Source organism: Balearica regulorum, chromosome Z (genome assembly GCF_011004875.1).
Source record: "Balearica regulorum gibbericeps isolate bBalReg1 chromosome Z, bBalReg1.pri, whole genome shotgun sequence".
Taxonomy (NCBI): Eukaryota; Metazoa; Chordata; class Aves; order Gruiformes; family Gruidae; genus Balearica; species Balearica regulorum.
Window position 1 is genome coordinate 84,710,428 of NC_046220.1, and position 16,625 is coordinate 84,727,052.

The following is a 16,625-nucleotide window of genomic DNA, read 5'->3' on the forward strand; positions in this document are numbered from 1 at the left end:
AAGTTTGACGCCAACTGCTTCTCCTGAATAACAATGCATGAGCATCGCAGTGTTTGCCGAGACAACTGAAGGGCTTATTTACTTTTGCATGACAGTAGAAGACAGAAGAATAAAACTCTGGCAGATAAGACAGCCTTTATTTCAGTATTTCACCTTGAAGCAGGTGGTAACACCACCTTTGGCAGCTCTTCACCAGCACCCAAAACCCACCTGGAGCATCCAGCTGGCTCAAGAGCAACTTTGCTCCTGCAGACAGGACAGTCTTTGCTACAGGTCACAGCGAGGGAGCAGAGCCAGGCCCCCAGGCTCTTTCTCATGGCCCAAATCCCAACAGCCCACCTTCTCTTCACACCAGACCCTCCATCACCAGCTGCATGGTGGCACCCAGGACTGCTCCCTCCTGTCCCTATGCACCCAAGCATCTCAGAAAATGCCAAAACCCAACGGGATTCATATCCAACCACCACACAGCAAAACCCAAGACATTTGCAAGCGAGTTGGTGTCTGACTGATGTGGGGTCATCTCTTCCCTAGGGACTGATAACCGTCCACGTGGATTCTCTAGTGTCTATAACAGCACAAGCTCTTTCCCCACAGAGATCCACATGCTTTCCTCTCCCCGCTGTCTTTTGACCCTTTCCATGGCTTTCTTGCATGATCCCTCTTATCTATGGGATATCTGCTTCATTAGCAGCTTTGGCTGAGGCAAGCTAAAGAATCCAAGAGTGGCTGGGGGGATGGGGGCAATTTATACAGTGTGTAGAGCTAGCACAGCTGTGTAAACCTCGTTTCCATAGGAAACGGGTGTTATAATTATAAATCCTTACAAATTATAAATAGCATGCCTTATCACAGCAGAGGTGTGAACAGAATAGCTGATCTGGACAGCCAGCATACTCCTAGCTGAACAAACACCATCAGTAATGGAGCATATTCAGGTACTTTATACCATCTGTCATTAAAAAAAAATAATAAAAAGGGTAAGAAATGCATTAGATCCAGCAATTCCTCCACATCCACATTAACCACAGCTCAGCAGAAGGAGTGTATGAGGCACTGGCTTTTCTAAAATTGGGTTTTAAAACAAGAGTTTGAAAAGTGTGCGCATGGCAGGGAATCAATGCCAAGCTGGGTTTAACTCTTCTTGCTACACAGTTAAAGCATCAACTTGCTTTTCACTCTTTTCTGATCATGCTCAGAGACAGGTGAAGGGGAGGAAGAAAGCAATTAAGTGCTTTTCTACACAAATGGCTCTTCTGTGATTTCTGTTATTTGCTGGATAAGATCCCTGCTTTTCTTTTTCCCACACTTTTTTTCTCCTCCTTTTTTTTTTTTCTCATTTCCTTTTTGTTTTTCAAATGGGCCAGCCACACTGCTAACTCCAGGGACCGGTCATACCAACCTGTGCTGTGGTTAGAAATGAAGCCAGGAAGATCAAGAAAGAAAATTATAACCAACAATCCTGCTCATGCCCTGGACTCCTTTCAGAGTTTACATTTAAATTCATTCCCTACTCCTTTCCAGGTGGAGTGCTTTAACACTGCTTTCATGGAGCAGTGTTAAAATATCTATAGACATGGGCAAGATATCTATTGTCCCTTGCCTGTACACCCATTTTGCACCAGCATCAGCAATGGCACAACAGAAGCTGAAATAAAATGCTTTGAATGTGGAAAGGGAGATTTCTACTTGCACTGTGAGAAATGCTCTTCCTTCAGCATAGTCCAAGAGTGCTGATTTATTTGACAAGTTATACAGTCAGAACATCCTGAACTTGAACTCACACTTGTCCTAACATGTACAGCACGATGGAGGTGTGAAAGGGGTACCTAAGTCCTAATGGCAATGGAAATAGCCTCAGTCTTTAGGAAGGGGCTTATATGGCTGGGCTGGGTGAAGTATGAGCCTGTGTAAATCAGAAGTTAGTGCTGCCATGCCAGGAATTTGCCCTCTCTTCTGTTTCTGGTATTCGATAGGAAAAGAAAATAGTATCTTCTAGAAGCTCATCTCATGATGAGTTTCCAAGTCTATGGGATGAAACAAACATCCCAGCTATGCAAAGGGCAAGAAATCAAATTATGCATTGTGCTCCTGCTAGGAAAACAGAGTCAGGGCAAGGACTTCTTGGTGCATTCACTCCCACTTTCCCAGCTGGAAAAAGTAATATGGAAAACGCATATGAAGTAGCAGACCATGTGCTGGTTGCAAAAACCAAGCCCACACAGTCATCCACTAACACCCACACCTTGTATTGTCCCACTCAAGAGGCTGTGCATGTCAAAAATATCTTGAATGGGACCCAAAAATGAACAGAAGGAAGTGAAGACTCAGGTCACAAAGTACTGAACAAGAAACATCGTTAACCCCCACCAAAACCTGCTTTTCAGCAATAATGGTATTTATTACGTTTACCCAAACTTATATTTGTAAGCATTACTTTTAAATAATGCATATACTCCTATTTATATTTGTACTGTTCATTGTATTTATATATTTATACTCATATTTATCCAAACCATACCCCGGGTCATTCACGACCTTATCCAAGCATCTCTTCCCCTACCCAGTACAACACTCCTACACCACGATAAGCTGTTCAGGTACTTCAGTAACAGTCTTCACACCTCACCTAGGTCAAAATTCATATTCGTTTCAGGGAAATACACTTTTTTGTGAAAAGCTACTACAGCCACCTTTCTAAAACCTTCTGAAACCTTTCTGAACTGGCTAAGGAGTATCTGTTTCCAAAAGACAGTGCATCAGTGGTGCAAAGCCAACATCCCTTCCTCCTCTGTAAGCTGGTATCTCATGAACCATTCAAGAGCATCCACAGGAAGAGTTTGCTGCCTGTAAGCTTTCAGACACCTCAGCCTAGTTCTCCAGGATAAAGACTTTTTAAGCCAGCAAAAGGGAAAAATAAATCTAATTACACAAGGTGTTTGAAGGAGCCAGAGAAAGTATAAATATTTGAGATACAAGTTAGAAGAAATAGAGACGAGAGGAAGAGCTTTGTTGTAATCACAGAAGCAGCTGTCAGGGGAAGGAGGGAAAAGCAGCACCCAAAATCAGCAGCAAGTCACTTTCACTGCAGATGGAGACTGCAGGCAGCATCCTCTATTCACAAGTGGGGAAAATACCAGCGAGCTGTATTTGCCTCTCTCTTTCAGTGGTTCCCCTCAGGCCAACCTACCTATAGGGAACGCAAAATCCTTTCCTTTAGGGGTTGCCTCTCACTATGGCCTCTGAAGCAGTTGCTCCTTGCTTTTCACAGGCACCTCAGCTCTTTCTCGACTGACATTCACCCAATATACCAGCACCCAAAATATCAGCTGCTACAGCTGGTCTGTGCAGGTCTGCACTGCGTTAAAGCAAGCTCTTAGACCTGGTTTTTCCTTGTTGCAAACCTCAGCTCATTCCCCTGAAACCCAGCAAGAACCTTGTGCTGGAGATCCTTAAAAAGCACCTCTTGCAGTGCAACACCACTTTGAGATGAGTTTCCTTGCAAGTTCATTTTCCACCTGTTTTAAGCTAAAGGTTAAAGAATCCTGCTTTTTTGTAACACATGCTACCTATTCGTACGAAATGGTTATTAAGAGAGTTGTTAAAGTTTGTTAGATATGTTGGACTATGAAGGTCAGTATGTTAGGAATGTAGAAAGTAGGAAAATCCAAAATTAATATTTCCATTCTGAACTTCCTGGGTTAAAACTTGAAGAAAACACAATTTGTGAACTCACACAGAAGTCAGAACTCCAGAAGCCGTTTAAGAAGGTGGCGGTTCTTATCTGCTGGGTTCTCCCCTTCCAAACCGCAACTTCACTTCACTTTACAAGGTCAAGAAACTTAAAACTTCCATAGCCACATTTAAGCAACTGGAAGACATTTTGGCAATTATTTTAAAGCTCCTGCCATGCTTTTCCTCCACCGAGCTGTGCAGGGGTACTAATGAAACTCAGCAGGGTTTCTGTCAATCACAAACAGCACGTCTAGCAAATGCAACACAAATATCATGCTTCGAGACTAAAAACTGGAGGACTAAATGCCAGAAAAAGCTACTGGTTAGAGGTAAGCTCTTAGTGAGGGTTGAGCATATGTCCTTTCCATCTCTAATTTCTGCTTTATTGCATCCTTCTGATAATGACAATGCAGACAGCAAAAATGGGTGTTACTACTACCAAATGGTTTAGCGTATTATCCTGGGTAACAGAGGTTCCTCTGGATTTCTCAGTTGTATTGCAATATTTTTTAAGGGGTCAGGAAGAGAAGGAGCATCTGAAATACAAGTCTGCACTGAAGAAAAAAATAAAATTCCCTTACAAAGCCTATACTAGGAACTGTTTTTTTGACGATGAGCAGGACATAAGAATTGGCTTAATAAGAAATATTTGGGTGCAGTTACAATAGGAGGACGCAACCCACAAAAGCTGCAACAGGACCCTAGCAGGCTTCAGCTGCTCTGTATGTCGTGGGGAGAAAATGACAGAGGCAGAACCGTGAGCATTTATTGCTTAGAGACAAGACGAATTGCAGGGTAGGGTAATAGCTGGGAAGGCACAAGATAACTATGGTCAGCTAGCACTGCTGCTGAGAAATGGAGGCTATTACTGCAATCCATGAAGCAAATTTATTTGGTTTTGACCTGAGTGGCACCTTCAGAACACAAGGAAAGTAGACAAGAAGCAGAGTTGGAGCCTGGAACAAGAAAGACACTGGGCTTCAGCCGCAAGAATTCACGCCTACTGTGTGCAAACTGCTGAGACCTGCGGTGTCACATCATAGGAAACCCAAAAAAGTCCCAGTGGGAAAGTGTGCAGTGGAAAAAGCACTCTTCATCATAAGTGGGCTTGTTACCTCCATGGAAGATTCTAACAGGTAAATCGGGTGTTGCCCCAGAGAGAATCATCTGTGAGCCCCCCCCCAGGCCCAGGAGCTGATGGAAAGCTACAGCTTTCAAACTGCTGTCTCCAATAGTCAGAACCGATTACAGGAGGTTTTGGGTTATTACCACGTTCAGTTTGCCTGGGCTGTTGGAGCCGTGCAATAGGTTACAGCACTAAGTGGGAGCTTCTCACTCACCTTCAGACTGTTGTATGCAAAGTCTTCATGGTCTGAAGCCACTTCAGTCTTCATTTCAGTTACCTGAGTGGATTACAGAGATAAATTGATATATAAAAGCAGCCAGACGAACTGGCACATGGCACAAGATGACTAGGCAAGTCTCTATCAACAGCCAGCCTTGCTGCATTGCTGCTGGCCAGCTCAACCATAATAATGTCATTAATTGCCATCACACAGAGTCCCAGCAACACGTAGCAGGGCAGGGGCTGCTACAGGAGAAAATGGTTTGATCTCTCTTTAATATCTTGACAACTGTGGCTCACTGCAGCTTTCAAACAATGACAATCATTAGGGGAGAAATCTTCAACATAGTGGTTGGGAAGCAGGTTTTTACTCTGCCTCCGTAGCAAGGGTGAGAGGCTGAGGAAACTTCCTATTTCACGTATTGCCTGCAAATTGCTAGAGGTATCAGTAAGAATATCCAATGAAACTAGTAAATAATTACTGTTGATAATTTTGTTGAGTCTTTTATTGTGTTTATCAATAGACACATAGATCTCACGCCGGAGACAAATAAACAAAATAATTCCCAAACAAAGCAACAACAGACACAGGAATTTCAATTATGAAACCAAGAGTGATGGCATTTGCTCAGCCTTTTATATAAGAGCATCTTTACTGCTTCACGACACCGTGCATCCAGCACTGCTGTTTCATGGCATGCATCGTCTCCCATGCTCTGGCCTCTGAACGAGCCACAAAGCCTCAGTTACAGATGGCAGGGTAAAACATATACAAAAGATCTGCTATTAAAAGCACCCTTATACCAAACATCAGCTCACTGGCAGCTAGAGAGAGAGATGTATTTTCCAATTCCAGTTTCAAGGCAGGACCGACTCTTAAGTTACCACTGTGCTGTCAGTAATCTAGATTTATTTCTTTTTTTTTAAATTACTTACAAGCAAAACACCCAAACTATTGGAAAGTATTTTTTCACAAGAAAGAATATATCAAAGGAATATCCCTGCCCTGCAATACAGAGAAAAGGAAGAACACATTCTTCTAACAGCTATCTTGCTACTTCTGATTTACTACATATATTTTTTAAGCTACATTCTTATATAACCATTACTAGGGGGAATTACAACAATACCAAACTGAGGACACAAGCCTGACACGTCTGTGAAGTGCTTATCAGCTCACACCACACACTGCCGGATGGGGGGAAGCCAGGACTGTAAAGAAGCACCTGAATAACCCAAATCAACCAAAAGACACATGGAGATGTGGGGTACCAGGGCCTTTCTCTTCATGGCTCCCGAGCACTAGCACACCTCTAGGTTTGATCCAGCCAAAAGGCGGTATCTGTGTCTGTAAGGCTGCAGCATCATGTCCATCTGCAAGCCTCCAAACAGAACCACAGAATCATTCAGTTTGGAAAAGACCTTTAAGATCATCAAGTCCAACCATTAACCCAGCACTGCCAAGCCCACCACTAAACCATGTCCCCAAGCACCACATCTACACGTCTTTTAAATACCTCCAGGGATGGTCACTCCACCACCTCTCTGGGCAGCCTGTTCCAGTGACTGACAACCCTTTCGGCGAAGACATTTCTCCTCATACCCAATCTAAACCTCCCCTGGCACAACTTGAGGCCATTTCCTCTTGTCCCATCACTTGTTACTTGGGAGAAGAGACCGACCCCCACCTGGCTACCCCCTCCTTTCAGGGAGCTGTAGAGAGCCATCAGGTCTCCCCTCAGCCTCCTCTTCTCCAGGCTCAACACCCCCAGGTCCTTCAGCCGCTCCTCATCAGACTTGTGCTCCAGACCCTTCCCCACTCTGTTGCCCTTCCCTGGACACGCTCCAGCACCTCAATGGCCTTCTGGTAGCGAGGGGCCCAAAACTGAACCCAGCACTGGAGGTGCGGCCTCACCAGTGCCGAGCACAGGGGGACGATCGCTGCCCTGGTCCTGCTGGCCACCCCATTCTTGATACCAGCCAGGATGCTGTTGGCCACCTTGGCCACCTGGGCACACTGATGGCTCATGTTCAGCCGGCTGTTGACCAGCACCCCCAGGTCCTTTTCCGCCAGGCAGCTTTCTCTGCCCCAAGCCTGTAGTGTTGCCTGGCGTTGTGGTGACCCAAGTGCAGGACCCGGCACTGAGCCTTGTTGAGCCTCATACAGTTACTTCAGCCCATCAATCCAGCCTGTCCAGACCCCTCTGCAGAGCTTTCCTACCTTCGCATTCCCCTTCGTCATTCGGACCTTCACTAACAAAATTCAGTCCACACTTCAAATTTCTCAAAAGAGAAAGAAATGGGATCAGTGCAGGCAGAATAAAACACACCAAGAATAATTCTACATGTTATTGTTTTCAAGATACTTAAGATACTGCTCTAAATCTGTTATAATCAGTTTATTAATAATAATAATAAAAATACTATCAGTTCTCCTGCCCAACTATCCTTAGCTACCAAAAAAGTTTCTCTCCATTTCCCAGACAGATTTTCTGATTCTTAAATTGAGCTTGTTACTCTCAAACCTCAATTCCTACATTGTCTTTCCTCAGGCAATCAAGGAAAGCCAGTTACCAACATGAAATATCAGTATCAATAAAAAGACATATCTTACCTGGGATTTCTTGCTCTCTTGCTCCTTTTTCTCCAGCTGGATTTGCAGCTTCTTCCTCTCCTGCTCGAGTTCCCTCACCCGCTTCTGTAGTTTTAGGAAGAGGGTCATGTCCATGGCGGCTTTCTCCATCCCAACCTCCTGGAGAAGAATAGGAGAGTGGAAAAAAAGAGACGACCTTAGTCAAGTTTTATAACCATGCACAGTACCAGATCAGCACCAACCCAACCACAGCCAGTAACAGGAGCATTCCAAGAAAGGTACATATTTTTAAAGACCAAACCCCCATACAGTCATGGCCAGTAGTGCTAGGGATAACTGCCTGTAACAACACTGACCACTTTGATGATTTTTCATCAGTCTTTAAGCTAGTATGGCCAAAAGGCAACACTTTATTATATTTAGAGCCCTGTTTCAAAGAGGAGAAATGCCATGGTTAACCATGAGCCAGCAGTGTGCCCTCGTGGCCAAGAAGGCCAATGGTGTCCTGGGTGCATTAAGAAGAGTGTGGCCAGTAGGTCAAGGGAGGTTCTCCTCCTCCTCTGCTCTGCCCTGGTGAGGCCACATCTGGAGTTCTGTGTCCAGTTCTGGGCTCCACAGTTCAAGAAATTCTTCCCTGTGAGGGTGGTGAGGCCCTGGCACAGGTTGCCCAGAGAAGCTGTGGCTGCCCCTGGCTCCCTGGCAGTGGTCAAGACCAGGTTGGATGGGGCTTTGGGCATCCTGGTCTAGTGGAGGGTGTCCCTGCCCATGGCAGGGAGTTGGAACTGGATGGGCTTTGAGGTCCCTTCCAACCCAAACCATTCTGTGATTCTATGATGATTTAAGTCTGACCCCACAGATCATAGAATCATCACAGATCATAGAATCATCACAGATGAGTAAGCATTTGCCACAGCACCAGAACCCTGTGGTCCCTTCTCACACAATTAACGTATTTCTGTAGCACAAAATCAATTTAATCCCTCACACCATATAGTCCAACCTGCATTCCTCCTACACGCTCCAAGATCCACATCAAACACCCCTGCAGAGCAAGGCTCTACTCCTTCCCCCAAGCCTGCCCAGTTTTATTGTACCTCCACTTGTTGTACTACATCCTCGGTGTCTCCTATCTCAGAGGTTGATACGGATGGATAGTTGGAATCGGACTCCAAACTGCTCTGGTTGGATGGGTTTCTCCTGTGCCCTGGTGCTTGCTGCCAAGGAGAGGTGCAGATACATAATGCATTCAGTGTTTAAGGAAGGATTCCTCACGAAGCATTGTTTCTTGGAGCAAATACGTGTCTATATATTAAGGTTACCTTTACAAAAGGCTTAACTGTCACCTTATAGTGAATTCCATTTTCTAGTTCTTATGTCCTACCACAATATTCATATTAACACAAGGGAATACTTTAAAATGTGAAGTGGTACAGAAGCTCAGTTGAAAAATTCTGCATGAATTAAGGGCTTTTCATGACACCAGATGCCTGTTAACTACAAACATGCAAATCTGAGTTCAAGATGATGCTGTTCACAGCACCCTCCAGGGCTTCCTTTAAACGTTCAACCTTTCACCTAATCCAGCATCACTTTAATTATTATCTAATTTTCAACAGTTCTTCTGACACTGAACCTAAAAACTTTGGCTTTTGAAATTCTGAAGCCATGCTGTTGCGTTTTGGTTTTGTTACTGTTTTTTAATGCAAGGCCTACACGTGAACATTGCTGAAGCAAAAAGCAAGACAAGCATGAACCAGCTTTTGCTGAGATTCACAGATAGCAGTTAACAGAAAAGTGTGAAAGATCAGGTTCCTTTTTGAACATATTGTTCAGCTTTAGTGTAGAAGTTCAGTCTTTGAAATATCAAGCACAAACTGCAAGATAATGTCAAATCTATTAAGTGTTTTGGGGATGAGTGAGCCACATTATCCAGCTATCAATATCAGGTCCAGGACACAAGAGAATAGGGACAATTTCAGTTTCATTACCTTTATAATGGTCATTTCATCCCGTAAATTGTCATATCTCTGCTCCAGCCTCGAATACTCTTTTACCAGGTTCTGATAACGAGATCTCTCTTCTTCCAGCTCTTTCTTCATTTGGATATTTTCCTCAACTGTGTTTTGTGCAAATTCATCTTTAAAATAAGAATTTAAAAAAAAAAAAAAAAAAGATATTATGATCTTCATCTCTGAAATGAACTTCTTGTAAATATGTGCAATAAGAATGACTAATTAACAAAATTCTCTCTGCCAAGAACCTTTAAAATACATATAAGCATTCTCTAATATTTAGAGACTAGTATAATCTAGATCTGTCTCCTTGCCATTTGGAACAGCTTGAGCTCTTCTGCTCAGAGAGCAGAGTCCTCTGCCATTTGAGTTAAAGAAAAATCTCCAGCACCTATAAACCATCAGATCTACTACATGTAACCCAGCTACGCCAGCTCCAGCTCTCATGGGCCAGCCATAAACCCACTTAAGAAAAGAGCAGCACAGTATGGAAATACATTCATGTTTAAGAAGCGGTACTTGCTGCATTTAAAGACTTCTCTATGCCTGCTTCCTGCCACTGGATTTGGCATCAAGCAAATCAACAGCAGCGTCTCTTTTTCATATCATCATCAACCATTTACCATGGTAAGACTGTGGGGGTTGAAAGTATTTTATATCCAAATAAATTCTTCTTTTTTAAAAAAAAAAAAATAATTGCCTTTTGGAAGCAAATCTGGTCCCTCCCCTTTCTGAGAAACCAGGCAAATACAGTGTATGCGTCCTTTTAAATGGGTGAATATCAAACCAAACCTCTCCACTTCCTTTCCCCAAGCTTCGATGCTCTGAAAGCATCCCATAAGAGATGAAGAAATATTTGCAGCAAGTTTCTTTTTAGCATGTTATTTTCATTCCTTTATTTTGCATCGGGCTGAGAACAATAGGTACTTCTTGAGTACCATGGAGCAGTGACAGATACATCCACAGAATGATGCATGATGCTTTTTGTAAATCCTGCAACAAAATTAAAGCTGAAAAGGATGATAAAAAATAAAAAAAGCTCAATACACGCATGAGAGTTTCTTTTGTGGCTTAGCATTTTCCATGATTGCTTTCCTCTATGTATGTTTCACCATCTAAGTCTCTGCTTTAAAAAACACTCACAGACTCCTGTCATGTTAGAGAAATCCTTTGTCACAGCTCAGTATTGTTAACTGTGCTGTTCCTTGGATCCTTTATTAATCAATCCTGGGACGCTGTTATTCTCTACCCTCCATCCCTAGCAGCCTCACTGCCTCCCACATCATCCACAGTAAATGCTGCAACATAATTCAACTAAAAAGCCCTTTTAAGCACTTTATTCCATATTTCACTAGTTAAACCAGCCTCTGTCTTGCCATCCACCAGCGGGACAGCATGAACAAATTGTCCCCACAACAAAAACAACGACAAAAAAACACCAGGAAAGGGGTGGGGGAAGATTGACACTTTTTAAGGTAGGAAAAGCATGCAGGAAAAACAAGTTTGAGGGAAGAACAGTTAAAAACCCCTCGTTTAGTAGAGGCATTACAATACTATAAGTATTTTTTCCTTTACCTTCAGACTGACACTGGATCCTGCTGTTAAGCTCCTCTTTCTCCTGCTTCAGGAGAGCATTTTCTTCTTCCAAGTCGGATATGCGCTACGAAACAAGGGAAAGAATTACTGCTTGCTGCAGGTCAGAGCCTCTGCAGAGGGATTACATTTCACCTGGCTGGAGACAGGGAGCTTTGTTCGGGCTTTCTTTGCTGTTTAAAAGCTCTGTCCCCTTGTGCTTTGCCAGTTATCCTTTGTGCATCAGGAGTTAAAGCATAGGAGCACTGCAACAAGAGATTAACTTTTCTTTTCCTGAGCGCATTTCTCCCTTAAATTAATGTTTTCAGCAGAATCATACAAAACACTGAGCAGCTGGACTTGGTGACCACGATCTGCAGGAGTGAAACACCTACAAGTGATCAGGTCACCAACGTAGAGGTTTATTTTCACATCTCAACAGGCTTCATCCCTATCTTCAATTCATAGCATTGACTGCTGTTGGGGAAAAGAAGTCTGCTGATTGTTTCAAGCAACGTGGCCCTTAAGTAATTAAGATGGACACAGAGAATGTGAGCACTAATACTAAATAGTTCAGGCTTTTTTAACTTTACATAGTAAGATTATAGTCACTACTGCAGAACCTCTAGTACAGTGATGCACAGTGTGTACCAGGGCCTTTTGTAATACAACAGGAGCACATAGAGCAATTAACACCAATGATTGCCTAGCAAAAATTAATGAAAACAGAAACTAAATCCTGCAAAATAATATTTTATTTTATTTTTTTAACTACCTCTTTATTAAAAATGAAGGGAAACAAGGCCACTTGTGACAACAAAAAGGCTGGACTGATGCTGACAGCAACCTATCCTGTAATTTTGTTCATCCTCAGGAATTTTGATGCATTCAACAGCGTTACCTCAAAATACAAAACCATCACATTATTAAGTGAAATATGCTGCTATGGTTAAGCAGGATTATTCTGCTGCTGTCAGGTAGGAGAACAAACTGACATATCATCCCAGCATAATGTCATTCCCTATGCCTGCTCCATCACATCCTGTAGCCACGGCTTAGAAAACAGCTACACGTAACAGAAGGATCTCAAGATGCCAAAGATAAATAACACTGTACACACATTACAAAAGTTTTCAGTGCCCACGAATAATAATTTTGCTGTCACGACTAGATAAAATTTATAGGCAGCCCAGCTGGCATGCATTCCTAGCACAGACTTCAGTCTTCCAAACAAGCATCCTCAAATCAAGGTATTTTATCAAATATTGCATATGTCAGATACATACTAATCGTAAGGGTAAAAGCACAACAAATATTTCACTGTAAGTCACAACCAAAGCAGTCATATCCCATGCACAGGAACTGGAAGATCCCACTATCCCTCACTCTCCAATCCATTCATTTAGTCCAGCTTCCTCCATGAGACTATAATCTCCTGCATCTCTACATATAGTAGGAAAGTTGGAGTCTGGAGATACAACTAGAAAGTGAAGACAACACAATTTAAGGTACGCAGAGCTACTGGTGTTTTAAATGCTCTGGATTGAGCCATGATTTTAATATTCTGTACCAAAACTAACTCCATTCTTTCATACGTACATCACTTCAAATAAGCAGACATGCAGCCATTAGATCAGCACTAGTGTCTTCAAGTTAGGAAGAATTCTTAAAAAATTTTCAGAAGAGCTGCAAGAGTGACAGAAGGGAAGGAAAACGTGCGCTGCAATGGGACAGCAAGGAATTTGACTTTTTTATCCCATAAGGGAAAAGATTAGGGATGATGGGATTATTTCACTAGTGCTCTTTATTCAGTGCTGATAATGAACTCTTCTGCCCAGAAAACAAAGTTAGGATGGTTGGAAAACAAAACTGGACAAAAATTTGGAGTATTTTCAACTGTGCTGGGGCGATATTTTAGAACTGAAGGTCTTGGTAGAACCCGCAACAATTATTCCCAGGTTTAAAAATTTCTAACCCAGATTGGATATAGATATTTTTAAGATGTGATGTTAAGCGATTGCACTTGTTTATCACATTCCTGTTTCTATACGAGACAGAAACAAGCTGGAATTCAACATCTGTCTTTACAGAAACCCAAAGAGGATGGTAACAGTCCATCAAACACACGTAGAGGCAAGCGGAGCAGGTTACACAACGGCCAAGCAGCACAAACTCCGTCTCTGGTACCAACACTGGTACCTTTTGTATCCCTTGCTCATCTTTCTATAGGAAACATCTTTGAAGTTGCTTCAAATATAACAGCATCTGCTTTGAAGGATTTCTGTGGAATACATCATCCTAGCTCATCCATTGAGAAGATTAGGTGCTACCAAAAGCCCTAGCAATAGCTGTTGGTGCTCACATGGATCTGATAGTTTAACCTTCCCCACAGGAATAAGAAGGGCTATTCTAAAATTAAGGAATCATAAGGAAAAGCTATAAGGAAGAGATTAAAGGACATTTTTTCAGTAACAAAATCCTAACTAAGGTGGATTTGCAGAAGCTGCAGCCCCAGCTCAAGTCGGTAAAATTAAGGCTGTCATCTCAGTCTCACTCAGAAGTGTCTCATGACTTCGGGTATTGTCTCCAGAGCAAGTGCATCCCACCACAACCACGGTGCAGTCTTGCTATTGAAGGTGAAAAGTGCTTCTCTCACCTGAATTCAGTTTCACAACACTCCACATGTTTTTTGCAGTTTGTAGAACTACTCAAAAATCTCTACCAGAATTTTTCTTATAAGATAAATTTTTGGCTAAATGAATGTTTCCAGGATGGAAACAAGTCTTCTCCATCTTCCCATCGACAAGGAACCAGTGGGAGCAATTGAAAGCTAATGCCAGAAATGTGCAGCCTGCACTGCACAGTAGAAATGTTTTATAATTAAACCATTTATTGTCATGGTAAAGTGCACAGTATTTACTCTGCTGTAGGCACTTCTACAACAAGGAAAAGCTTCTTCTTTATTTTCATGCTTTTTGAAAGCATTTCTTTGGTCATTAAGTCAACCTTTTACTGAGTGCTCAAAGGGGATTTGCAATCAAGAACAAAGAGAAGCAGTTTTTCCCCAGCTGCATCACCTTCACAATAAAGCATCCTTTCTGGCTCTAAGAGCCTCTGCTGCAGCCAGCTAATGAACCAAGCCCTGTGCCAAAAAGGATTGCCTAATTTGGTGCTGGAGAAAAGAAAATCACTGATTCCATACATCCCCGTGTGGGTGCAATACATGTGCACAAGAGCGGAGTAACTGATTTCGTGACAGGTCTTGGCCTGGCCAAGAGACAACAGACCTACAGGCTGAATGCCCTTTTGAGAAGCACACCCAAAAATGCATTTCAGCTGTGCTAATTGTTCCCATTAAGTTATCCTAGCCATAGACTCCCCACAGCTACTCACCATCTGAGGGAGGTTGGCCAGGGTAGGTGCTGCTGAGTGAAGTGCCCTAGAAGAGCCCCATCTGGACACTCTTCCACCATAATAAAAATGCAGCTAATCCCAGACCTTTTTTTAAAAAGAAAAAAAAAATCTCCAGAGGTGACTTATCTTCAGGTTGTCACACAAAAAGCACTGTTCTAGAGTAACAGCTGCAGAATTTTCCAATGTATTGTGTAGAAAAGCCCAAAGTTTTTTCCAACTGCAGAATCAAAGAAACCTCTTCAACTGGTGCAGAAGAAGAAAGATCACGGACTTAACCTGAGCATTCACAGCAGGAAACTGAACCCTTAGTGCCTTAGATTATGAGAATGAGTGTGAAGTTTTTTCAGAATGAACCCAACCAGCAAAGAAAGTCAGGGTGAAAGGTCCAATGGCACAGCAGAAACCAAGCCTTCATGTCCCATCCCATACCCAGCTGCACTGAGGAAGGACGTCTTCTGAATATTTACAGCATCTACAACAGCCTTCTCCAATATTTTGCATTACGCGCCATGAAGAATCACTGTATATACACAAAGCTCTGGCATATTTGTGGTTTTTAAGTGCACTTATTTCAGATGGGTCTGGGTTTGGGGAGTTTCTTCATGGCTGGCAGTGCAAAAGGCATCGAGACAGGGCATCCTCCTGACATGAGGCACTCACTGCTCCTGCAGGGATGTCCACCTGCCCTTGCTGCCCCATCACCTGGTTAAAAAGGCAAATTCTAGGGGCATTCAGTGACAAAAGGAAAAAAAAAAAAAAATAAAGAATAGAAATTAAGTCTTTCCCCTTCAGACTTGTGAAGGGCAAGCTTTCACCAGCATGACCACCTACACAACTGAGACGTACCTTTCTCAGTAGGTCTTTCTCCTTAACGTAGCTGTCTTCCACAACCTTCCTCTCACCATGAGCTTTTTCAAGCTCCAGCCGCAGGTGCTCCATCTTTTCTTGCAAGCTGACAAGCTGGTTGCCATCATCCTGGTGGCTCTGCTGGTATTGCACTAGTTCCTTCTTCAGCTTTTCCACCTCAGAGGAGTGGGCAGATGTGAGCGTAGAGAGCTGCTCGTTCAGAAGTTTGTATTCTTTGTTCTGCAGCCAACATCCCAAAAAGAAGAAAATAAGACCATAAACAAGATCAACGCATGCTCTACAAAAGTAACCAACAAAAATCCTTGAGCATGGTGGGTAACAAACTTCTGATAACGAATATTTCTATGCATATGCTAATAAAGCTCATAAAGCTAAAAGCAATTTCAAAACTGTGACAAAAGCTCAATAATATTTTGGTAACTATTATACACGCATTTGGTAAATTGATGTTACACTTGAAGCAAGGGCAAACAACACTTGACAGCACCAGCAACCAAACCAAAAAACCTACACTTTTATTACAGCTTCCAAATAACATTGCTTAGTGCAATTGGTTTGCAATTTTTTGGGGGTCTGCAATTTATCCTTTTATTCCTGACTCCTATGCCAGCAGGAGCCTGCAGTGACAATGTACTGTAGCATAATTGCAGCCTTGAGCACAAAGAGCTCCCTAAACCCCAGCTTTAAGTCACATGACAGCTCAATCACCTTTTTATTTGCTCAGATTTTCTCTTTTAAAGCCCTTAGCAATAATTTGCTCCCAAGTTTTGAGACCTGAAAATTCAGAAGCTTTGATTTTTCTAGCTCAAATCAAAGCCAATGGGAACAGCATTGTGACAGCAAGTTGAGCATGAGTCAACAGCGTGCCCAGGCTGCCAGGAAGGCCAACCGTACCCTGGGGTGCATCAAGCACGGCATTGCTAGCCGGTCTAGGGAAGGGATTGTCCCACTCTACACTGCGCTGGTGCGGCCTCACCTCAAGTACTGCGTGCAGTTTTGGGCGCCCCAGTACAAAAAGGACATAAACCTATTGGAGAGTGTCCAAAGGAGGGCAACAAAGGTGGTGAAGGGTCTAGAGGGGAAGACG

The 16,625-nt window shown here is 42.9% G+C and overlaps 1 protein-coding gene across 2 annotated transcripts in view; it reads right to left on the reverse strand.

Moving 5' to 3' along the window:
• MYO5B (myosin VB) overlaps nucleotides 1-16,625 on the reverse strand; it is a 148,808-nt gene that overhangs the window by 25,209 nt on the left and 106,974 nt on the right. For both annotated transcript variants that reach the window (XM_075739704.1, XM_075739705.1), the window contains exons 22-27: nucleotides 15,518-15,757; nucleotides 11,261-11,345; nucleotides 9,662-9,810; nucleotides 8,768-8,887; nucleotides 7,695-7,832; nucleotides 5,076-5,138 (exon numbers count right to left, since the gene is read on the reverse strand). In XM_075739704.1, coding sequence (XP_075595819.1) covers nucleotides 5,076-5,138; nucleotides 7,695-7,832; nucleotides 8,768-8,887; nucleotides 9,662-9,810; nucleotides 11,261-11,345; nucleotides 15,518-15,757 — 795 coding nt within the window. The remainder of the gene's footprint in view (nucleotides 1-5,075; nucleotides 5,139-7,694; nucleotides 7,833-8,767; nucleotides 8,888-9,661; nucleotides 9,811-11,260; nucleotides 11,346-15,517; nucleotides 15,758-16,625) is intronic.